Source organism: Astyanax mexicanus, chromosome 16, assembly GCF_023375975.1.
Source record: "Astyanax mexicanus isolate ESR-SI-001 chromosome 16, AstMex3_surface, whole genome shotgun sequence".
NCBI classification, from domain to species: domain Eukaryota; kingdom Metazoa; phylum Chordata; class Actinopteri; order Characiformes; family Acestrorhamphidae; genus Astyanax; species Astyanax mexicanus.
In genome coordinates, this window is record NC_064423.1 from 30475238 (window position 1) to 30498327 (window position 23090).

The window sequence follows — 23090 nt, forward strand, 5'->3', positions numbered from 1 at the left end:
TTCAAATTAATCTAATTTGTTGACCAGCACCTGTATATAATATGTTAATAAGGCGCCATGAATCCTGTGGCTTTGTGACTGGCATCCATGCCTGAGCGGGCATTAGTTCATCTTCTGTTCCCATTCCATTGAGTTCCTGTTGGAGTTCCTGGTGGAGTTCCTGGACTGGCTTCAGGCTGAAAAGGCCCGGTCCAAAAATAGAGAAAAAATAAAAGAACTGAACTGAATGGAAACTGTGTTGTGGTAGCACCAGTTCAGAGTCTTATGTTGAAGAGTAAAGTCTTATTACTGCCTCTTCATATGCTGTGGCAGTCCAACAGAATGATGCACTCAACAACAATAGCAACAACAAAACATTATAATAATATTAATATTAATACAAAAAAATCATAGTCCAAAAACAAAGCCCGTTCATGAATTTGACTGTTGAGGTTTGTGAGTTCTGTTGCAGTTTGCCTTTGTCACCAGCAGAGGGTGAAAGCTTATCATTACAGTGAAACTACCTCTATTGATAAGAAATAATTTTGAGGTCTGCAGAGCAGGAGGACCCCTCCCCTTTACCCTCCCTCCCCCTCCTGTTATCATTTACCTGTACGTTAACCTTTATATCCACGCAGGTAGGTGTTTTTATGGGAGATTAAGCATAGTCTTGAACTATGCATCATTTTAAGAGAGATTTTTCATTTGTTTTTTAGTCACTGTCTGGAAAACTGAGCCTGTAATTAAAAAAAAAAGGCCTGTATTTGCAATTTGTGTCCTTAATAAAAAGCTAAATAGAGTCCACTGTTGCACAATTTATTAGTGACCCCATCCATCATTGGTCAGGTTCTGCTGGTGATATTTGGGTGGAGGTCAATTCACTATATTTCCATTAGAGAAACCACATCATGTGGCAGACTACACTGTGCTACACCAAAAGTCCTTGGGCAAGACTCATAACACTACACTGACCCACCTATGTAACGGAAATAACCTTGTGAGTCACTCTGGATAAGTGTTTCAGCTAAATGCCATAAATGTAAATTATTATCATTAATTTAATTTATCAGCACTTCTATCCATGGCTAATAAAATCAGCTGTAGACACAGTACGTCTACCTATGGACCTTTTTCTATGCTATTTGGATGCACAAAATACAATATTGTTGCTGTCCAAGGAAAACGCATCTCTTAAACTAAAGCAACTTTACAGGCAAGAGATATAGAATCTTCTTAACTTTTAATGGAAGTCAATGTAAAAAAGTTTGTTTCAGATAATTATGGAGAATTTCTATTGTTCCATTCATCAAGACATGTCACAGTGTACGGGACAGTTTGTGGGTTCAAATTATGTAGTAAATTATGTACTAAAAATTGCTTAAAATGGAAATACACTGGACAGCGACAATATAAGGTGATGTTTTTAACTGGTATTACTAATAAGGCAATAACCTGGAACACAAAATGTGCGACATATTGTATAGAATCACCATAAAACACTGGAGTTTTGTGGTTTGACAATAAATTGCCAACGTCTGTAGCTTATTTTAGTTCGAAATGTTTTTTTAAAAACAGTGTAAAATTGGGCTCTGAGTGGTCCAGCGAGTAAGGCGCTGCCACAATGATCAGGAGATCGCCGGTGATGTCAATCAGCACAAGGCATCTGTGAGCAAATGAATGGGTTGGGTAATTGGCCGTGTAAATTGGGGAGAAAATGGGGAAAAAAAGAGAAATAAAATTATATTAAAACAAAAGCATCCACTTCAAGTGAGACCCCTGCTAGAAAAAAAATCCAGCTGGTCATTTCTGAGAAAATCTACACTATACTTCTATACTTGTCAAGAGCTAAGGTTTGTTTTTTTTTCTAGTTGACCGACAATGAAATCATTCCTTTCTCCAACATCCAACTCCCAAGGTATATGCAATGCGGCATACACAGCAGTGTGTGTATGGCACTGCCACATGGTACAGTGGTGTTGCTAGAGTTGCTAGGCTGAGAGTGGCACATCCCCAAAACTGACCACTGATGAAGGGCTATAGGAAGGCAAACAAAAATGGACCATCAGTAAAAATCTGGCAACGTGGGGGTTTCTAATAAAGTGGATGTTTAGTGTATATATGTAGGTATGACCTTTTTTCTTTTTCCAAATTTTATTAATTTTAATCTGGCATTATAATTAGCCAATTAATTTATTTCAGACAGGCACCCAGATGGGCTAGTTGAATTTGTTTGTGCTGCAATTTAATTGGCATGGACAGTCAACTTATCAGGCCTACACTGTTGTTATTTGAAAACTGAATTATCAGGCCTTTTCTTTGATTGGCTAGTCTTGCATTTTGATTGGCTGGTTCTATTTGCCAGGCTCTTATTAGTTAGCTTAAATTGCTTTAAAAGGCCTGCGTTTTAATTGGCTAATTGTCTTTGCTTCTGGCCAGATAGACTAGTTGCACTTTCTTTACAGCACTCTTTAATTGGCTAGTTAAATTGTCAGGCCTGCACTCTAATTGGCTGCCAGAATTTTTTTTCTTATACTTTCATTTGTTTGCTGAATTTTCAGTCTTTTTTTCTTTCTGGTTGGCGAGTTGAATCTTCCCTCCTGCAATTTGATTGGGTAACTGAAATGTCCTGTTCTTGGCTCAGCTCAGGTGCCGCTGTTGAGCATGCCCAGTAGCTTGTTGGGGTCCAGGCCCTGCTGCTGAGCCATGCGCTGCACGTCGAAGCCCATGTGCGTGAGGAACTGAATCACGTTCATCTCCCGACCCGTCAGCTGGTCGCGGATGGCGGGACAGGTGGGGTTGCAGTGGGGCCAGGGACAGCTGTCGATAAGGTGCAGCGGGCAGCCCCGGGGCGGAGAGCGAGGGCTGCTGCTGTTGCCATGGTTACGGAGGCTGTGATGGAGGCTGCGGTCCCAGCACTGGAGGGCACGAGGCAGAGACGTGCCCTTCACCTGTATGTCCATCCAGTAACTGAGGAGGGAAATGGAGAGAGCGAGAGATCAGTCAGATAGAGAAGAGGTGAGCAGGGAAAAAAATCATACAAACATTTGGCGTCTTTTTCGTTTTTTTTTTTTAGAAAAAAAAATGGTTTAAAGGCCTCAATGTACATTTTTGGCACAAACCAATTAAATTCTTGTTGTGTTGGTAGCACTGCTATGTGGAGCATCAACACAAAATCTTGTGTTTTTTCCATAGTAACATTATTTTGTTTGCTAAAGCCAGGTGAACGTAGTCTCCAAATGCAAGAGTCCTGTATTTGTATATCTGTTTTCTAATTTAACCTCACTGGCTATTTTTGTAAGCCTCATTATATACAATTGTTTGATATATCAGCACCAATAGCTACATTTGCCTCTTTAGCCATGTTAGTCTAGTTAGATACATTTGTGTTAGGTACATTATTAGTATTAATGACCTTACAATTGTTAGCTACACTAGCAATGTTAGTCACATTCGATAGCAACATTACCTTCATTATCTACAACTGCTACCTACACTTTTTGGCACCATTAGCTGAACTAATTTCCATTAGGACACGAAGCATATTATTTGAGTTATTTTTCCTTGAGTTTTTATTTGCTTCATGCTTTATAAAGAAACTAAAAAGAAAATCTTACCTTCTGGTGATCACCTCATGTGATAAACAGGCAGGTGCAAACATGGCCCTGTCAATCAAAACAAAAAAAAAAAGTACTTTTTTTTTATTATTGTTGAAATCAGAATATACAGCTCTGGAAAACATAAGAGTCCACTTAATTATATTTTTCCTAAATTTTACCGAAATAAAAACCTATATAATATAAATCAAGAGGAAGATGGATGATCACAAGCCGTCAAACCAAGCTGAGCTACTTGAATTTTTGCACCAGGAGTGGCCTAAAGTTCCAAAAGCAGTATGTAAGACTGGTGGAGGGAAACATGCCAAGATGCATTAAAACTGTGATTAAAAACCAGGGTTATTTCATCAAATATTGATTTCTGAACTCTTAAAACTTAATGAATATGAACTTGTTTTCTTTGCATTATTTGATTATTTATTTTTTTCTGAAATTAAATGCTCTAAATGATAATATTTTTATTTGGAATTTGGGAGAAATGTTGTCTGTAGTTTACAAAATAAAACAACAATGTTCATTTTACTCAAACATATACCTATAAATTGCAAAATCAGAGAAACAGGTTAAGAAACTGAAGTGGTCTCTTAATTTGTTTACAGAGCTATATGTATATAATGCTAAATGATTTTAGGAACAGTATGGAGAAACACTGAACATGCTTACGGGACATTTTTCAGGGTGTTTCTGAGGTCGATCCCCAGGTTCTGAATGTACCGCCACTGATCCTCCTGCACCGGCTGACCCATCAGATGGACGTTATCTACTGTCAGCTGGGCTTCATCAAATAACCACTGCACCACAAATACTGGACCTGAGAGCAGAGCGTAATGAAAAATAATAATCAGCTTTTATATATATATATATATATATATATATATATATATATATATATATATATATATATATATATATATATATATATACACACATTTATTTATTTATCAATTTATGAATGAATTATTTTTACACTGTAGTTTAAGTATAAAATCAGTAGATGGCGCTGTTCTCTTACTCTTTAGTGTGGGGTAGACTTTATAACCGAAAAAACAGTTCCACTCCGCTCCTGTATGAGCCAGTCTGCATCTCTCAGGAACCACTCCACCCCAGTACCTGCAGCATCAAGAGCACAGTTAGCTGCTATAGCTTTCTTTCTCTCTACACTCATTTTCTCTCTCTATATAGTCTATTAGTTGTCTCTCACACACACCTGATGCCCCGTTTGATGGCCTCTGTGGGGGCGCAGCTCATGGTGTCCACACAGTCGGTACAGCGGTACTGCTCATTGTCCAGAAACCATCCTGAATCAGCCAGACCTCTGACCTGAATTGATCCATGACCTCGGCTCTTCAGGAGCTCAGCCACACGGTCCACATTCAGCAGAACACCTGTACCTCCAGCACTAATGCACAAAAGACACATGTATATACACACAGGTGCAGCTCAAAAAATTTAAATATAAATAATTGAAAAGATAATTTATTTCAGTAACTCTGTTCAAAATGTGAAACCCATTACATTACATAGATGTATTACACACAGAGTGATCCATTTTAAGTCAGTATTTCCAAAAATTCGAATATTATATAAGACCAACTGGTACTTTTGGCAGTGTGGTCCGTGTGCCAAGTCCTGCTGGAAAATGAAATCCGCATCTCTATAAAAGTTGTCAGCAGAGGGAAGAATAAAGTGCTGTACGATTTTCCGGGAAAACACTGCACTGACTTTAGACTTGATAAAACACAGTGGATCAACACCAGCAGATGACATGTCTCTCCAAACCATCACCGATTGGTGGAAAACTTCACACCAGACCTTAAGCAGTTTGGACTGTGTGTGTCTCCACTCTTCCTCCAGACTCTGCTCCCTTGATTTCCAAATAAAATGCAAAATTTACTGATGATCAGCCAATCGGTGATGGTTTGGAGCGACATGTCATCTGCTGGTGTTGATCCACTGTGTTTTATCAAGTCTAAAGTCAGTGCAGTGTTTTCCCGGATTTTATCAAGTCTAAAGTATATGGCTCACATTTTGGACTAAATTACTGAAATAAAGTAACTTTTTAAATGATATTCTATTTTTTTTAGATGCACTAGTATAGGAAGGGACACATAAGTCAGCAGTCAGGATGCTGAAAGTCTACTGACCTGCTTCCTGCTAGCAGCAGGACTTTTGCATTGTCCAGCCCTTTGGTCAAGAGTTCCTTTATGACTTCCTGAATGATCAGAGAACCCATGAAGGCGTAGTCATCTAAACCACCAGACAGACAGACAGACAGACAGACAAACAGACATACATAAGGGTGTTTAGAAGCACAGACAAACGTAGAAATACAAACCAGCACTGTCCCATTTAACAATTTTTGGTTAGTAGAACTCTTTCTATACACTCTTAAAATGTTCAATCTGTAAATGTTTCTGGACGTTCCCAGAACATCTTTATTTAAATGTTTTTAAATGTTATGGTAGTGTAGCTGCAACATCACTTGTTTCAATTTTTCTATATGTAGTTTTGGGAATGTCACTTTTAACGTTTCCATAATGTTAGTATGAATTTAGCTGGAAACATTGTGTGAGAAACGTTTTAACTAAATTGTAATGCAAACCACACGTTTTCAGATAGATCCTGAAACATTATTTCTGTAACGTTGCAAGCTAACCTTCCTGGAACCTTTTCAAAATGTTGATAAACGTTTTTTTAAGAAAATGTTTTTTTTTTTTTTTTGGGGTTACACCTAATTCAGCTGAATACTGCTTGGACCCTGTCTGTTGCCACTTTACATTTTTAAAAATACACTACATGCACAAAGCTATTGGAATACCTGTTCATTCACAGCCATTAGTATTAGTGAGGTCAAAATTTTGTGATGATCACCACTCGCCTCATGTGCCATTAGATTAGATAGCTCCATCATTCCAGAGAACCCAACTCAATATTGGGGGCTTTATACCCATCCATCCCACCTCATCTGGCATTAGACATGGTGCCAATAGATTCATGTTAATCTGCATGTTATTTTTATTTATTTATTTTTTTATTTTTTGCACCAAATAAAAACAATAAACACAAACTGCAAATAGCAATAAACAAAATAGTGCAGGTAGAGGCAAAAACCTAACATGGGCTTAAAAATGCCTCTACCTAAATAATATCAAAATCTATAACAAATATAACATCAAAACAAACAAACAAAACAAAAAAAATAAAATAAAAAAATATCACAATTTAAACATGTAACAAAAAAATATATTCACAATACATTCATCAGATGATCTTTAAAACATATTTTATAATGTTTTACAGATGTACATTTTTTTGCCAAATGATTAAAATTATTCCACAGTTTTGTCCCCCTATATCTTATTGAATACTGACCTCTACAAGAGAGAAATTTAGGAAGATGGAGATCTAAAGACTGACGGGTTGAATACTTATGTATTTCTGCATTTGTAATAAAATTATTTATAAATTGTTCTGGAAAATTTTCCTGATTCGAATAAATTTTAAAAATAAAGATACATATTTGGAATATATTAATATTATAAATAGAGAGAATTTGAAGTTTCTGAAATAAAGGAGCAGATGAAGTGTATAGATGTGATCTTGTTGCAATACGGACAAATCGTTTCTGAAGAACCAGAATTTTACTAAGACTAGTAGAATATGTACTCCCCCAAACTATATTACAATATGAAAGATATGGATAAATAAGACTATAATAAAGAGTAAGAAGACATTTTGTGTTAACCAGATAACTAACCCTCCTTATTATACCAATAGATTTATTTATTTTTCTACTAACCCAGTCTATTTGCTCTTTCCAACTTAAGTTTTCATCAATAATGATTCCCAAAAACTTTGAACTTGACACTTTAGGCAACACCATAGATTAAATTGTAATTTTTGATAAGCTTTTAGAATACATTTTTCTTCCACTAGAAATTATATAATTTGACTTTTTTATATTTAAAACAAGTTTATTTAATTTAAACCAGGTTACATAAGCAGCTAAACCAGTATTTGCATCCTTAATCAATGTATCAAAATTTGAATGGCTATTTATTAGAGTTACATCATCTGCAAACATTATTGGGGAAAAATATGAAACATTAGACAAGTCATTAATATAAATAAGAAATAACAATGGTCCTAGAATAGAACCCTGTGGGACACCACAAAGCAATTCAGCTCTACTAGAATAACAACCATTTACACAAACAAACTGCCTTCTATCTGAGATATCTTTTTATCTTTATCTTTATCTTTTTAAAAGATTATATGTAGTATCCTGAAAACCATATTTATGTAACTTTTCTAATAATATATGATGGTTAACTGTATCAAATGCCTTTGAAAGGTCTAAAAAAATACTACAAACAAATTTACTTTTTTCTAGTGCAGAGGTAATTTTGTCAGTCAGATGAAGCAGAGCCATATAAGTAGAATGATGTTTCCGAAAACCATACTGATGTTTGTAAAAAACTGAATTAGAATCTAAATGAAAAATAATCCTTTTATATATTATTTTTTCTAATATTTTTGAAAAACATGGCAAAATTGATATAGGTCTATAATTGTTAAAACAACATGGGTTATCTGCTTTAAACATTGGAATAACTTTGGCAACTTTTAAATCTGATGGCACAATACCAGTTTTTAAAGATAATGAAAAAATATAAGCTAGTGGCTGCAATATTTCATGCTTCACCTGTTTAACAAGAAATGCAGAAATATTGTCATGACCAGCTGAAGATATATTTAATTCATCAATTTTATCACTTATTTCTTGGATATCAACAGATTTAAAAGAAGATATATTTGGCATATATAATTGGTTCTATTGGCAGTCCTTCTCTACAGGGGCTAGACACATCTGTGTCAGTAATGGGTGCAACTTAAAGTTAAAGCTAAATGCACTCTTAAAAAAAAAAAAAAAAAAAAAAGTATCCACAAACTATCATACATTGTGTTTTTTTAAATGCAGCACATGTACTACTGCCACCAATAAAATGCATTAAGGTTTCTAATAATTTACAACAATTAATTACACACTAAATATGATAAAATACACAAAAATATAAAACAAAGCTCCTGTCAAATATCATAAACACTCCTATTCATTTATAGTCTACTAAAACACTGCCTGACCATAAAGAAAGTCTCCATTCAAGTCACCTGGATTTAAGTAAGTAAATGATGTGGGGTTGATGCTGCAGTTGGTCTGCAGGTCTTGGTTCAGCAACAGTATGTGCTGAAAGATTGAGGTCAGCTGACTACCTGAATATACTGAATATAGACCAGGTTATTCCATCAATGGATTTTTTTTTCCCTGATGGCACGGCCATATTCAAACATGACAATGTCAGGATTCATGGGGCTGGAATTGTGAAAGAGATGATTCAGGGAGCACGAGATCATCATTTTCACGCATGGAATAGAGTCCAGATCTTAACCTCACTGAGAATCTTTGGGATGTGCTGGAGAAGGCTTTGTGCAGCGGTCAGACTCTACCATCATCAATGCAAGATCGCAAAAAATAAAACTTGTGACATTGCAAAATGCTTATAGAAACACTGCCACTGCCACTTTTTTTTTTTTTGCCAGGCAGTGTAAGTTATTTAATACCTGCTGTATAACATGCACCTGTAATCAAATATTACATTACATACTGTTAGGCTAAAATGCAAAAAAAAAACAAACAAAAAAAAAACTGTCGCTCACTTTGGTCTGTTTTTGGTGTAGCTCCACTCCATACGTCACTGGAGCAGTAAGGAATAAATCTGAAAACACAGGTGGAACACAAGTCATTAAAACACACACACACATATCCAGCCAAGCACACACACACGCACGCATGCCTATACTCTTATCTACATATCTAAAAAGTTTGTAAGCACAAGCTATGACTCCTGCTCCAGACAATTCTGATCTACATGACACACGTAATATAACGGTAAACTATACCACAGTTAGTTCTGACCCTGCACTGTGACTGGTTGAGAGGTGTTCTATGAGTGCCGTTATCAGCCGGTAATACACTCTAACCGAAGCTCTCCATGTATTACTTTGCCACATACAGGTAACCTAGCAACGATGCAGCGCTTACAAACCAAACAGTGCAGCTACAAACAGAGCAGTAATGGAACCATTTTAACTTGTGTGTGTTTATAACCCGAAAGATCGTATTCTCTCTTGAACTCAAAATCTATATATAAATAAACAGCGATAATGGAACTGTGGTATAATCGCAATAATGCGCTCAAGGTTCATACTATAACGTGTAATATTGGCACTGCTGTCCTGTGGTCGTACAGCAGTGGCAATATTACACGTTATAGCACGAACCACAAGTGCATTATTGCTTAATTGAATGCAATGCTAAAGGAGTGTTCAGGCATATTTGTAAATGTATATGTTACACGTGTAAATGTTTGGACACGATTTAATTCCTTTTCCTGCATATTTTAAGGCATAATTTATATTTGCTTAATGTTATACTGAATAAAACTTTTTCACACTGATTTCCATTGAAAGTTAAAGGAAGGTTTTTGCCGTCTCCAGCAAAAAGTTAGCGTGTTGGTTACAGAAGGTTTTTGCATGACAGCAGCTATATATTCATTTGCACTTCATCTGAGTCTTCAAAGTGCCGTGTATGACGTACAGGCCTTGGGTGGTCCAGATTCTATATCAAAGTGAAGTGAGTGTGCGTCTGTGTTTGCCTCTGTATCTGTGTAAACACACACTTCTCAGATGCTGGCTGTGGAGGCTGTGGCGGGAGCGCAGCGGGGCAGTGGGCCGCCACAGCACTGAGAGCGCTTATTCACACAGAGTGGAAAAGGCCTTTGGGTGTGTACGGAGCAGTCTGCTCCAGAATACTTACACCATGTTTGCATTCCACCAGTGCGGGTTTTCCTCCGGCTGCGGAGACAGAATGCCTGTACCTGAATAAAACACACACACAAATTGGCATCATTAATCATAGTGCACTTTATTACAGCGTCCATTTGAAATATTACTCCCTCCCGCCTCACCTGCTGCTAAAACACAGCATGAATTGACCAGTTGTGACCCTCTCTTTTTGCATTGTAGTGGATCTGAGCCTCAAGATGGTGGCCCAACATGGACCCACAATGGTAGGCCAAATATGGGCCACAACTGTATAATAATCTAACAAGACTCCATCATGGTAGCCCAACTAGATCCCCACAATGTTATCCCACCTGGTGCCTATGATGTTAGCCCTACTGGAGCCCACAAAGGTTACCCAACTGAGGCTCACAATAGTCACACAACTGTGGGTCATGATGGCAGCACAACTGCCCAACAAATTGTTTTCATGAACATGGAATTCATGCAGTGAATATTTTTGTCTATAATTGCAGTAACAAGCTTTTACTTTCAAAATTACTTTTAGAGGGTTCTCAACCACTAAATGCATTCAAATCCTCAAAAGCAAACTTTAACTCTTTTTGAATACTCTTGTAAGTGTAATATATAAAAGCAGGATTCCCTCATGGTGGAATCAGACAAAAACTTTAAGAAAAATAAATTCTTGCATGTTTCTCATTGAGAGGTCAGTGCAACTGAAGGAAGCTGAAGGAAGCTAAGTACACAACAGGAAGGGTTAGCTTTACCATATTGTAGAAGTGTGTAAGAGTGTGTGTGTGAGAGAGAGTGAGAAAAAGAGAGAGACAGGAAGAGAGAAAGAGAGAGAGAAGAAGATAGAGAGAGAGGGCGCTCTCTCCTTGGCCACTTTTGCTGGAAAAACAAACACATTAAAACGTTGCATTTGAAGTCAATCTTTTTTTCTTTCCGAAAAAATAACAAGCCAGCGCACCAGCGTGGTGAATCAAACCAGTGTGGCTTTAGCCTCAACCCACAGTGTGTACACTCACAGATACACACACACACACACACACACACACACACACACACACACACACACACACACACACACACACACACACACACACACACACACACACACACACACACACACGCGTTTCACTTACAAACCAACTCAACACACTACTGAACAAGTGTCCTCAACTTAACATACAACGGTAGTAACTCAACTGAGGCTCACACTTATAGCCTGAGCCCACAACTGTATCCAAACTGGACGAAACAATATAATAGTAATGTAACTGAAGCCCAGGACCAGAGCCTAACCGAAGCCCAGAGCCCAGAGTGCACACATCTGTAGCCTGACTGATCCAGCTGGAGGAAGAACTGCAGATAAGATAAATAATGTAGATAAAAGCTATGGTACGCTTACAAATTAACTCTACACACTAGAACAGATTATTAATTATAGAACCAGTTAATCAGGTTGAGAAGTGCCACTTTTATATAATGTAAATCTAATTTAAAGTTGTATATTAACATTCAGTTCTGTAGATCACATCAAATCTAAATACGGCTAATAGTACAGAACCTGAAAAAACAGATTTCATCCAAATGCAAAATGGATGAAGATGAAGACAGCATAAGCAGGAGAGGATATACAGGAGAAGATATACAGCAGAGGATATACAGCAGAGGATATACAGCAGAAGTGTGTGGGCTCACCTGAGCGAGTGTTAGGCCACCTGCAGGAGCTCATCAGCCTCCTCATGGTTTCATACCTGCTGGCACAGTTCTCTTTACTGAAGCAGTACCATCCACCTGCAAAACCAACACAAACATTCAAGTAGAATCAAAAATATATATATATTAAAAAATATTCACAAAACATTTGCAGAAAAATAAGCTTTTCTGTCTATTGATCAGTCTGTGTTTCAATTGATCTGCCAATCTGTTATATAGAGACAGACATAGAGACAGACAGCCTAACAATCACCAAAAACACCATAGCAAACAACTTAACAACACCAAAGCAAAAACCTTGCAATGCAACAGTATTTTAACCTTCTAGTAACATAATAGCAACACCACAGCATCCACCTTAAATGTCACAGCAACCACCTATTAAAAACACAGCAGCTCACTGGAAGTATAAAGAACTTGAAAGACATTATTCTGTGTTTCATTCAGAAAATATACCTTTTCCAGCTGTGGGATGACGGTGTGACGCTTTGTTAAGAGTTTTGCAAAGAAATCTTAGGTATATGTAAACTCCAGCATTTGTAAACAAGCAAACTGTAATTAAACCATCCTAACATATGACCAGTCTGTCCATCAATCCATCCATCCACCCACTCACAAATGTATACACCATAAAGTTCTGTACTTACCTTCCAAAAACACCAGCCATCTCCTGCTTCCTTTGGACTCCCTGATGTAGTACCTACAGTCACAACAGAGAACACCATCAGGTTCACCATGTTCAATCAACTGCATCATACTGCTCTTAAAACTGAGTGAAGAAGAGAGATTCTACTCTCAAATATACACACAGAAATACACACGCACGCACACATCAAAGAAGGTCTGCGCTGGAGGGGTCAGGAGTTCATCGGCAGCGGGCACTCTGCCACAACTGTTCTGAGGGCCAGTTAAATCTCTGTGTGGCTGCTGAGTCTCTGCAGTCTAACAGAGGTCACTCAGTGCCTGCAACCCAACATCAACCCTGACCCTGAGCCATTAGGTCTGCACACAGAACAACACTGCCTGCTTTTATCATAACCCCTCACATCTCTCTCTCTGTCGGAGTGTGAGTGAGCCAAGAGCATGTGAAATCATCACAGCTCTACTAGACGTTTAGAAGCAAGTGAAATCATGCTAGAATTAAACTGTGAAGAGAAAAACGACGAAAGCTTTTAAACCAGGCAAATTAACTCCAAATACACCAAAGCCCAACCTCAGACAAATCCCTCACTCTCATCATTTTATAAAACACAAATACTGTATATATACACTATATGTACAAATGTCTGGACAGACCATCTAATGAAAATATTCAGCTACTGTAATTTGCACCCATATAACCATATACAGATTATGCATATATCCAATTCTTACATTCACCTTGTATATCCAAGTAGCTTCTCTTGTATGAATAATACATCTCTGGAACAGATAAATATAAACCTGTGGGCACCATGTCTAATGCCAGGCATGGGCTAGCTAGAAGGGAATAAAACTTCCAGCACTGAGCTGTGTAGCAGTGGAATTGTGTCTTAGAGATTTGATGGTTCTCCATCCAATGCTTTTGTTTTACAGCCAATGAAAACCCAAAAGTCAGTATTTCAGAAAATTAGAATATTATGTAAGACCAGCTTTTTGGTACTTTTGGCAGTGTGGGAAAACACTGCACTGACTTTATACTTGATATAAGACAGTGGTCCAACATCAGCAGATGACATATCTCTCCAAACCATCACTGATTATCAGTAAATTTAGCATTTTATTTCGAGATACACAGTCCAAGCTACTTGAGATCTAGTGTGAAGTTTCCACAATCAGTGATGGTTTGGAGAGACATCTGCTGGTGTTGGTCCACTGTTTTATATCAAGTCAGTGCAGTGTTTTCCCCAGAAAAACAACTTCTATGGTGATGCAGATTTCATTTTCCAGCAGGACTTGGCACACTGCCCACACTGACAAAAGTATTAATTGGTCTAATTTTCTGAGACACTGACTTTTGGGTCTTTAGCAAAAACATCAACAATAAAATAAATAATTGCTTAAAACAGATCTGTGTGTGTGTGTAATACATCTATATAACATGAGTTTCACATTTTGAACTTAATTACTGAAATAAAGTAACTTTTCAATGATAATCTAACTTGTTGTAGGCACGTGTTGTTACTGCAGTCAAGACAACTTCTACTCCAGGGATATCCACTACATTTTTTTTCTACAAGACAATGCAAAACCACCTGCTGCACACATTACAAAAGGCATGGCTGTGGAAGAAGAGGGTAAAGGAAGGGAAGGCAAACAATGGGACAAAACAACACCTGAAATATTTGTGATGCCAAAATTTTTGATGCCAGTTTACACAGCCAATTACCCAACCCACCCATTAGGACCCCCCCTCAGGGCTCCGGTAGCTGATGGCAAGCTACATGAACAAGCTACATTCGGACTGGCGACCTCCTGATCATAGTGGCAGCGCTTAGCTCGCTGGACCACTTGGAGGCCCACCAAAATATATTTTAAAATGTTGCAAGGTGCTGGTAAATACTTTACATTACCAACATTTTTTGGAATGTGTTGCAGACCAGGTATGTTATATTATAAATAAAATTAAGTTTAGCAGACAAAACATAAAATATCTCCGATTTATACTGTCTGCAATCAAATCAGCAAAATTAAATACAGAAAGTGCGTGAATGTTTTTTTTCTCGCATTTTCCATATCATTTTATGAATTTGGGGGAGGAGACATAATATTGAATTCTTTACCCACAACCCACTTTCTGCCCAGACACATTCGTATCACTCCGCCAATCTCCATCCCATGTGCTTAAGGCTGCCAGCTTGCTTCATATTTCTGGCCTCCGAAGAAACATGCGCTCTGACTTTCGTCTTTGATCAGCAAATTGAAACATTTGGCTTTGATTTCACAGCTAAAGCCCTCCCTTGCGTCTCATTTTATTTGGAGCTCATTTCAAAGAGTTCTGAAAACGATTATTAATTATTGAATTACAGCACGATGTGTAGTGGCTTCCCAACAGGTAATTATGCTCAAATCACCCAAGTGACCCGATTCATGAAACACCAAAGCCCCAACCCTTTAGACTTTCCAGGAAAAGAGGAACGGTCTGAAGACGTCGCCAGGATCTGTGTTTGTTGTACATTAGCCGTGCTGAGGCCCTAGTAAACACATGCACGGGATGTTTGGGTGCGGTGGAGCAATCTGAAGAGCTTTGAGTGGAGTCAGGAGCCACTGTGTTTTGGTGTCTGGAGTTTTAGAAGACCAGAAGAGGTCAAACACCCCCCACCCCCCCCCCCCCTTCATTTTTTAAAAAGGAGATTAAACGTAAAAAGATGTGTCATTTTGGAGCATCTCTATTGGTCGATTCTTCATGATTTTTTTTTCACAAACTGCTTACTCTTACAGTGCACACTCCACCCACAAGATACACATACAAAAATGCCCCATGTGTGTATATGCTGTGAGGTGTTATCTTGTGAGTGGAGCAAAACGTGACTTGTCAGGTGACGTGATTCACCATAGTTCAAATAGTAATAGTGAAAATGTGTGCCAGATGAAATCACTGGTCTACAAAATCATGTGTGTACAGAAGTACATAATTGTAGGCATTACCACCTATAGTGGACAGTGCAGAGGGTAGAAATGATTGTGGCTAGAATAGAAAGCATCTTGAATAGACAAGCAACTCTTAAAGGGGCATTAAAACCCCTGATTTTTGCTGACTCCACCCTCAGCTCAAATTTGAAAAAGGCTACAAAACGGAAGGGGTAGTTTGGGAGGGGCACTGGGTGATGTATGGGTTTAGAGGCAGGGTAGGAGGGAGAGTTTTTGATAGTATTATTGATTGACTGATCTGCATATTGTAATGTGTCTGCGTACCGAAGTACACAGACACAACATCCACGCCTATAGCACAATTAAACCTGAGAGCTGCTAAAGCAGAAATTACCAGAATATAAGTGTTTTCTAAAGGTTAGGAAATGTTCATAATTTTTTTTTATCAGGACTGGTATGTATTATTACCTCAAAGAAACACATATCAGCTATTAATGGAAAAAAATATGGTTTAGCGTTTAGTGGCTCTTTAAATCAGTAAATACATAAAATCAAATACACATTCAATGCATTAGTTCCTGTGCATATATATATACACACACACACAAATGTACATTGAGCCATAAGGCACTGAATCACAATTGAATCAAACCACTATTTATACAATGTTTGGGAGCCGTGGCGTATGAAAAGTGTTTGGGACAGGCGAGCATTAACTCACACACAAATGCACACGCACATGCACACTAATGTTCTCTTCCACACACTTCATAACTTCATAGCCTCATATCTTTCAGCACTGTCAGTCTCAGTCTGAGCAGTCTCTGTAGTACGGTCAGTCCATGTGTTCTGCGTTAGCTGTCTGTCTCGTCCGTCTCGGTGGCTGCAACAGCTGCTACTGAACCACGACTACTCTCGCTCACTCGCTCACTCTATCTCTCGCTTCCTTTTAATCGCTTCATCACACAGATCAAGCAGACACAGAGAAAAAAAAAACTCTCCAGAATAAAGCCATCAGACACACACTGCCCCCAGAGATCAGAGAGAGGGGCACTCGTTTCATCTCCGGGATGAGAGAACGAGGCAGGAGATGGATGGAGAGAGGGAGTGGAAGGAGAGAAAGATAAAGGAAGGGAGAGAAAGTGGTTCAAACAAAGCAAATTTACATCCCTAGATATACTCGCATATACAGTCATGTCAAAAGATTAGAAGAAAACAGGCAAAAATCTGGGCAGGACTAAATTTAGTCCAAAGCGACTGTTCCAGATGCAATAGTCTTTGTCTAAGTGTTCTTCTGAAAGCTTTAGCCTTGTCCTGATATTCTTTCTGTTAGAAAATAGAAAATTACTTAATAGAAAACTTCTGTTTTTCTTAATAATACTTTCCTTTAGACAAAGGCTGCAGATCCATAGGTTCACAAACACAAAGAAAATTTGGCAAACTGACATGTTGGTGCAGTCGACCCATTGTTTACACATAAAAACATAAAAAAAAGGTTTGGTGACGATGGAGCACATGGATGCCAGCGTTTCAGGATATCCTCATGTCTGTGTTACCTTCTGACTCTCTCTTTTACGTTAAGCTGTAGTAGTCTGTAATAGCTGTAGATGCTAGCTACAACAATAACCTGTTCACATTCTCTGTACTCCATAAAACCCATTAGAATTACTTCCATAAATATACCTTTTTCCTGAGTTAATGACTGGTCACCTGTTCTGCCAAACACTGACTGAACTTTCAGCTCCTGCTACTTTACTTGTAACAGTTTAAAATTTTAACTGACTTAAAAAAAACCTCCTAGTGGTCTAGCGGGCTAAGCGCTGCCACTATGATCAGGAGATTGCCAGTTCAAATTCTGTTGGAGCTCTCTCCCCACATCAGCATCTGTGAGCTAAAGTATCCAAACCGAGTCACTGCACTTTCCTTTGAGTGAGCTGTGATGCTACTCGGCAATGCTGCATCAGCAGCAGTTTGAAAAGAGGTGGTGGCTGACATCACATGTATCGGAGGAGGATTGTGCTGGTGTTGGGGAATTACTGGTGATAGGGGGAGTTCTAATGAGTGGTTTTATTATTTTTATCATCACTTCTATAATTGTATTCAATTAATTTCCTCCTTGCACTGCTCCAATGAAAAGCAAACTTGTTTTGTCTCTTTCTGGTGGTTGACGGCGAGCTTTGACATCAACTTTGACATCTGTAGATCGCCAAGTGACAATTTAGGCATGTTGGAGATGTTTTTCCAGGGGAATGTCTGATTTCAAACGATAAAATCTTCTTTAAGCTCATCTGCATCTACAACCTTCTTTCTGAAGGCCTCAGGGAGCTCTGTGGTCTGGTCATGGTGATCCACTCATTTCAACAATCAAGAACAAACCAAACAATGTGAATGTCTGAGGTTGTTTTAAAAAGGACAAAGGTTTTAATGGGGTGCCATAATATTTTCACATGACAGTATGTCCATGTCCTTGGACTGAGGGCCCGCTTTGATCATAGATTAGGTTCAGCAGACAGCTGGGAGCATGTGTGTGTGTCTATGGACATGTGTAAGAAACAGAATTTAGATGTGGGCAGGAAAAAATGTGTGTTTGTATTAGTGTGTGTGTGTGTGTGTGTAAGTCGCAGTATGGCAGCCAGACAGCAGTGGAAGTGGAGTTTTTTGCCTCACATAAAGCGCTGTGTCTCCTGTGGTGGAATCCCTTTGATGTGTCTCTGGCCTTGGTGAACAAACCGTGGGCCTTTTACATGTAAGGAAACAGCAGGACTCACCCGGCCTGGCCTCATCTGCTTGATCCTGGATCAGTGCGGATGTTTGGCTAATAACAGAGGGCACTACTGATGTGGTCTGTTCAGAGAATCCTGGATCTTTGAGGCACATCACTCTGACACCACAAACTAACCCTCATTATAAGTGCTACCGGAATCAAACCAGTATAGTCAATTAAAGAGCCCTTATCATAGGAAACTGAACTTTCATTTAGATTTAATTTCATTTTAATAAAAAAAATAAATAAATAAATAAAAGAGGTGCATGTTCACTCCCACACTCACTCCTACAGTCTATGGAAAATAAAGTAAAAAAAAAACAACACAGTTGTTTCAGCCCCACTTATTTACACTGAGAAAAAAAAAAAGAGTTATGGGATGAGTTTCATTCTGGACAGTTATAAAACTGAGACAGGGCATCCAATTTAACTAAAACTACATATTATGTCCTAAAAATGCAGCCACTTACAATGGGTGCTATGGCCCTAAATCAGTATCACAATATTTTAAGGTATGTGTGACAATATTCTTGGTACATATGAACAAACAGGTCATTTAAAAACATAATCTTAAGAATACATTACTCAATTAAAATAAATATTACATGTTATTTGGCCATATTATTGCATATATGATAGGATACCCCCTAATTGAGATTTTGCCCCAATTGTAATCCAACATGTCATGATACTAATAACGCACTCCAGAACTAAAGTGAAATAAATTATTCTGGACAGATATAATCTGTCTCTAGTATATATTCAATAGCAAATATGAATGGTGTAATATATATATAAATAATAATCACAATATTACAGTGTGTTTTGATACGATAGGACACACCCATAGAGTTTCCAGGGGCACCAAAACTTTTCTTACATTTTCTCAAATTCCAACCCTTTTAATTACCTGCCAACATTAAGCCTTTGTGTCCAAATGTTTATGGACATGCCTTCTAAGATAATGAGATTAGCTATTTCAAGTTGTACCCATTGCTGACACAAAGGTGCACAAGCACACACAGACAGCTTACCTACGCTTTGAACAGAAGAGTGGTCAATAGAACAGGACTCTCTAGATCACAAAAACATGAATTATCTGCACCAAGCCTAATGCAAACAGTGGGCTAGAAGTGGGCAGAGGGATATAAAGCCCCTTATGATTGAGCTGTGGAGCAGTGGAACTGTGCTCTCTGAAATGATGGTGCTCCATCTATTACTGCTGGGATGAGTTAGAGAGTTGAACAGATGAGGCGGTGTGGTGATCATTCAATATTCTTATGTTTAATACTTTTTATTTTAGAAGAAACAATCAATCAATCAATGAGCATTAAATTCACAAATGTCCCAAATGTGTGTATAATGAGTATCTAACAAGCATCATTATCATCATCTGTATGTTACATTTATAAGGGAAAGGGCACCATTATTCTAATGTTCAGAGGCTTAGTGTGTAGGAGTTGTCTAGGATAGTCACATGTAAAGGATGATCTTCAACAGCCCAGCAGCTATTCATAGAATTTCTCTACAAATTCTACCAAACTTTGCTCCCATTACAAAAATCACTAGTGCTTATTAACCAGCCAGTGTAGGCCTGGTGCACCCAACCAACATTGGAAACAAAGAACACCGGTTCTGGACCATAGAAGAACTCTAAATTTGATGCTGTAAAATTGATGCTCAAAATGCTGACAACAGACACACAATACAGTGATAATTGAGCTCCAGAAAGATGGAAGGAGCGCATTTATACAGAGCAAAAATCTCCAAAAGATCATACCCAGGCATTAAGCAATCCAAGCCTACAAACATGCCTATAGAGGATGAAGCTTTTCCACACCTGCACCTCCTGTGTACATTAATACTTAAATTATTTAGCCAAAAATGGCAAAAAAAAAAAAACATAAGTAAAGATATCAAATAATTTCATACTGAACAATGACATTTTCGATGATGCCATTCAATCACAGCCAGTGTAAAATGAGACACGTTTTATAAATGAAGCAAACATGTCAGCTGAGTAGAAATGATCACTTGATAATGACCCAGGAACAGCTGTTTGCAGAAATTGTTCTGCTGAATTGTTAAGAGTGTTACAGCTCCAAATGTAGGTCATTTCATTTATTGATTGTTGAAAAAAAGCAGCAAAATAAATAACAACCAAAAAAGACATGTTTGTATTCTGCTTTGGACAAATGTTTAAATTGTGTTTAGTTTCAGTGCATACCCAATAAAACTTTAAAATCTTAAACAATGACAGCTCTAGAAGTAGAAAGGTGGAAGAAAATCCTTAATCTTAAATCTTAACTTTCATTAAAAGTCAATGTTAAAAAATATTCTAAATAGTTTTAGAGTATTTCTATTGGTCTATTTATCATGAAATTGTGACACAAAGCAAAGAAAACAGCTTGATCCAAATAACTTTAAAAAGTAAATATCGCCACAGACAGTGAAGATATATCTCCTGTTATCCGTCTTGTTCAGCATCCACAGGGAGCCTAAAATACACTTGTCTGGGAATGCCAGGAACTCCTTTGTTTCCTTTGAGGATTAGGTCAGGAGGACTAGTCCAAGGAGGAGAAAACAGCTGCACATCACATATTTCTCTCATTTTTTTTACCTTAATATTTTCTCAGTAGATTTAATGCTTCACTGCGTGTCTGAATTTTTGTGGAAACCCCTTTTTAACAAATGCATTTTGCTAAAGTACTTTGCAATAAGTTGCCGGTGTGCAAATGCACACACACAGCTTGTCTATTCCCAATAGAATAGATCAATATGAACTTACTAGGACTGTATATAATGCAGGTAAGCAGTGGAGCGGTGTTCTTTGACATAATGATGCTCCATTCAATTATTGTGGGATGATTTGAAGTGGTGATCAACATACATCATCCTGACTGGACTAAAACACTCATAACTGAATACAAACAATCAAATCGTCATAGCAAAACTCCAGAATCTAGTGGAAAGACGCTGGACTCCAACAAAACCAGGGAGAAAGTGTTTAAATACCCCTGATTTCTACAGAAACAATAAATAACAAGCATCCCAATAATAAAGCATTATTCCCAAGCAATTAGGGATGCTTGGGAATCACTATGTCTATTTCTTTTTTGTGACTGACCTTTGAGTTGCAAAGTTTATCCCACTCATAGAACAGCCTATATGACATAAGCAAACGATCAAAGTTGCCCCCACAATAAGGCAGCAGTGCATGCATTTCTATGGTCAGCAGTAAGGCCTAACTCACATCTTAAATCAGCCAAAATTAAGGTTAAACTTTAAATGATGATACAAAAAGTGACCTGTTTTAGGGTCAGCAGACTCACCCTGCAGGTGACCCATCGTTGCAGGTGACGGTGGAGTTCTCCAGGAAGCGCAGCTTCATGTCCTGGTCCAGCCTGCGGGTAGAGCAGGGGTACAGGGACTGGGCCAGGTTCTGCACCTGCCGCATCAGTGTGTCCATGTTGCCCTCCACAGGTGTGAAGTCAAGGGGGAAGCTCTCTGGCCCCTCACTCCTGCCCCGGTGAGAGGGGGCCGGGTTTAGCCGACCTCCCCGCGGCCTCTTGCGTTCTGCACCCTCAGCCAGCAGGGCAACCAGCAATACTGCCAGAGTAGGCATCCCACCCCCCATCTCCAAATGAGACAGAGGTCAATAAAAATAAATAAATAAATAAAAAAATGAATAAAAATAAAATCACTTTATGAATCCAGCTGCGATTTTCAGCTGAGTTTTCAGCTAAAAAAGTGTGCAATCAGTCCAGGTGATTTCTTCCGAACTGGACACTCACAAAAAGTTTATTAGCCAAATAAAAAGTACAAAAAATATATAGTTATTGTACATAAAAGCCAATAAATAATTGATCGCTAAAAATAGTACTATTATAAAAATCTGTAATTTAATAATACTATAACTGTAAGTATCAGTACAATAATAAAAAAGTCAGTTCAGTATTTAACTGATGCAGACAGATAGACAGACAGACCTCCAGGTCTCTGAGCTCTCAGCTCATATCTTCCTCCACTCTACAAACTCCTCCTAAACTCCTCCTGATCCCCACGAGCCCCAAAAACTTCAAACACAAAACCGCCGCGGGAAACAAAACATCAATCACTCTCCCGCTGATCAAACGCCTGACTGATCAATTCATTGATTGTTTGATTGATATTTCCCTCTCTCTTTCTCTCTCTGCTGCTCCTGATAATCTCTCTGAGTCTTGGTTCGTCTCCACGCTGCTGCTGCTGCTGGGGGTTTTATTCAAAACGCTCAGTCAACTCAGCCAATCAGAGCGGTGGGCCGGTCGACCGGGGCGGGGCTCCGTCAGCACGCGCGCGTTCTCCCCTCCTCTTTTTTTTATCCTCTTTGAAGTTTGTTTGAAATCGATTCTTTGATCTCCGAAGATCGTAAGTAGATGTTCGTCAATCAAACAAACAACCAATAAAACTGTTTCAAGAGATTTAACTGAAGATGAGTTCAGATAGATATACAGGGCTTTTATTAAACAAAATATTCCAAAAAATATTTTTTTCCCATCTATCAATTTTATCATTTTTACAAGATAACACATACTGAG

General features: G+C 38.3%; 1 protein-coding gene across 1 annotated transcript; it reads right to left on the reverse strand.

The window, feature by feature from the left end:
• Positions 1-2199: 2199 nt before the first annotated feature.
• notum1b (notum, palmitoleoyl-protein carboxylesterase b) lies at positions 2200-22735 on the reverse strand. Its single transcript, XM_022669911.2, has 11 exons — positions 21846-22735; positions 12827-12879; positions 12162-12257; positions 10471-10531; positions 9312-9370; positions 5738-5840; positions 4801-4992; positions 4606-4703; positions 4257-4404; positions 3594-3641; positions 2200-2946 (listed from the first exon to the last, which is right to left on the reverse strand). The coding sequence occupies exons 1-11, from the start codon at positions 22148-22150 to the stop codon at positions 2622-2624; spliced, it is 1488 nt and encodes a 495-aa protein (XP_022525632.1). The 5' UTR covers positions 22151-22735; the 3' UTR covers positions 2200-2621.
• Positions 22736-23090: the final 355 nt, after the last annotated feature.

Coding starts and splice junctions, on each gene's coding strand:
- notum1b (XM_022669911.2), bottom strand. CDS start 22,150: ATGGGGGGTGGGATGCCTACTCTGGCAGTATTGCTGGTTGCCCTGCTG. Junction 12,880..21,845: donor AACGATGGGTCACCTGCAGG/GTGAGTCTGCTG, acceptor TTGTGACTGTAG/GTACTACATCAGGGAGTCCA. Junction 2,947..3,593: donor CATGAGGTGATCACCAGAAG/GTAAGATTTTCT, acceptor TTCCCTCCTCAG/TTACTGGATGGACATACAGG.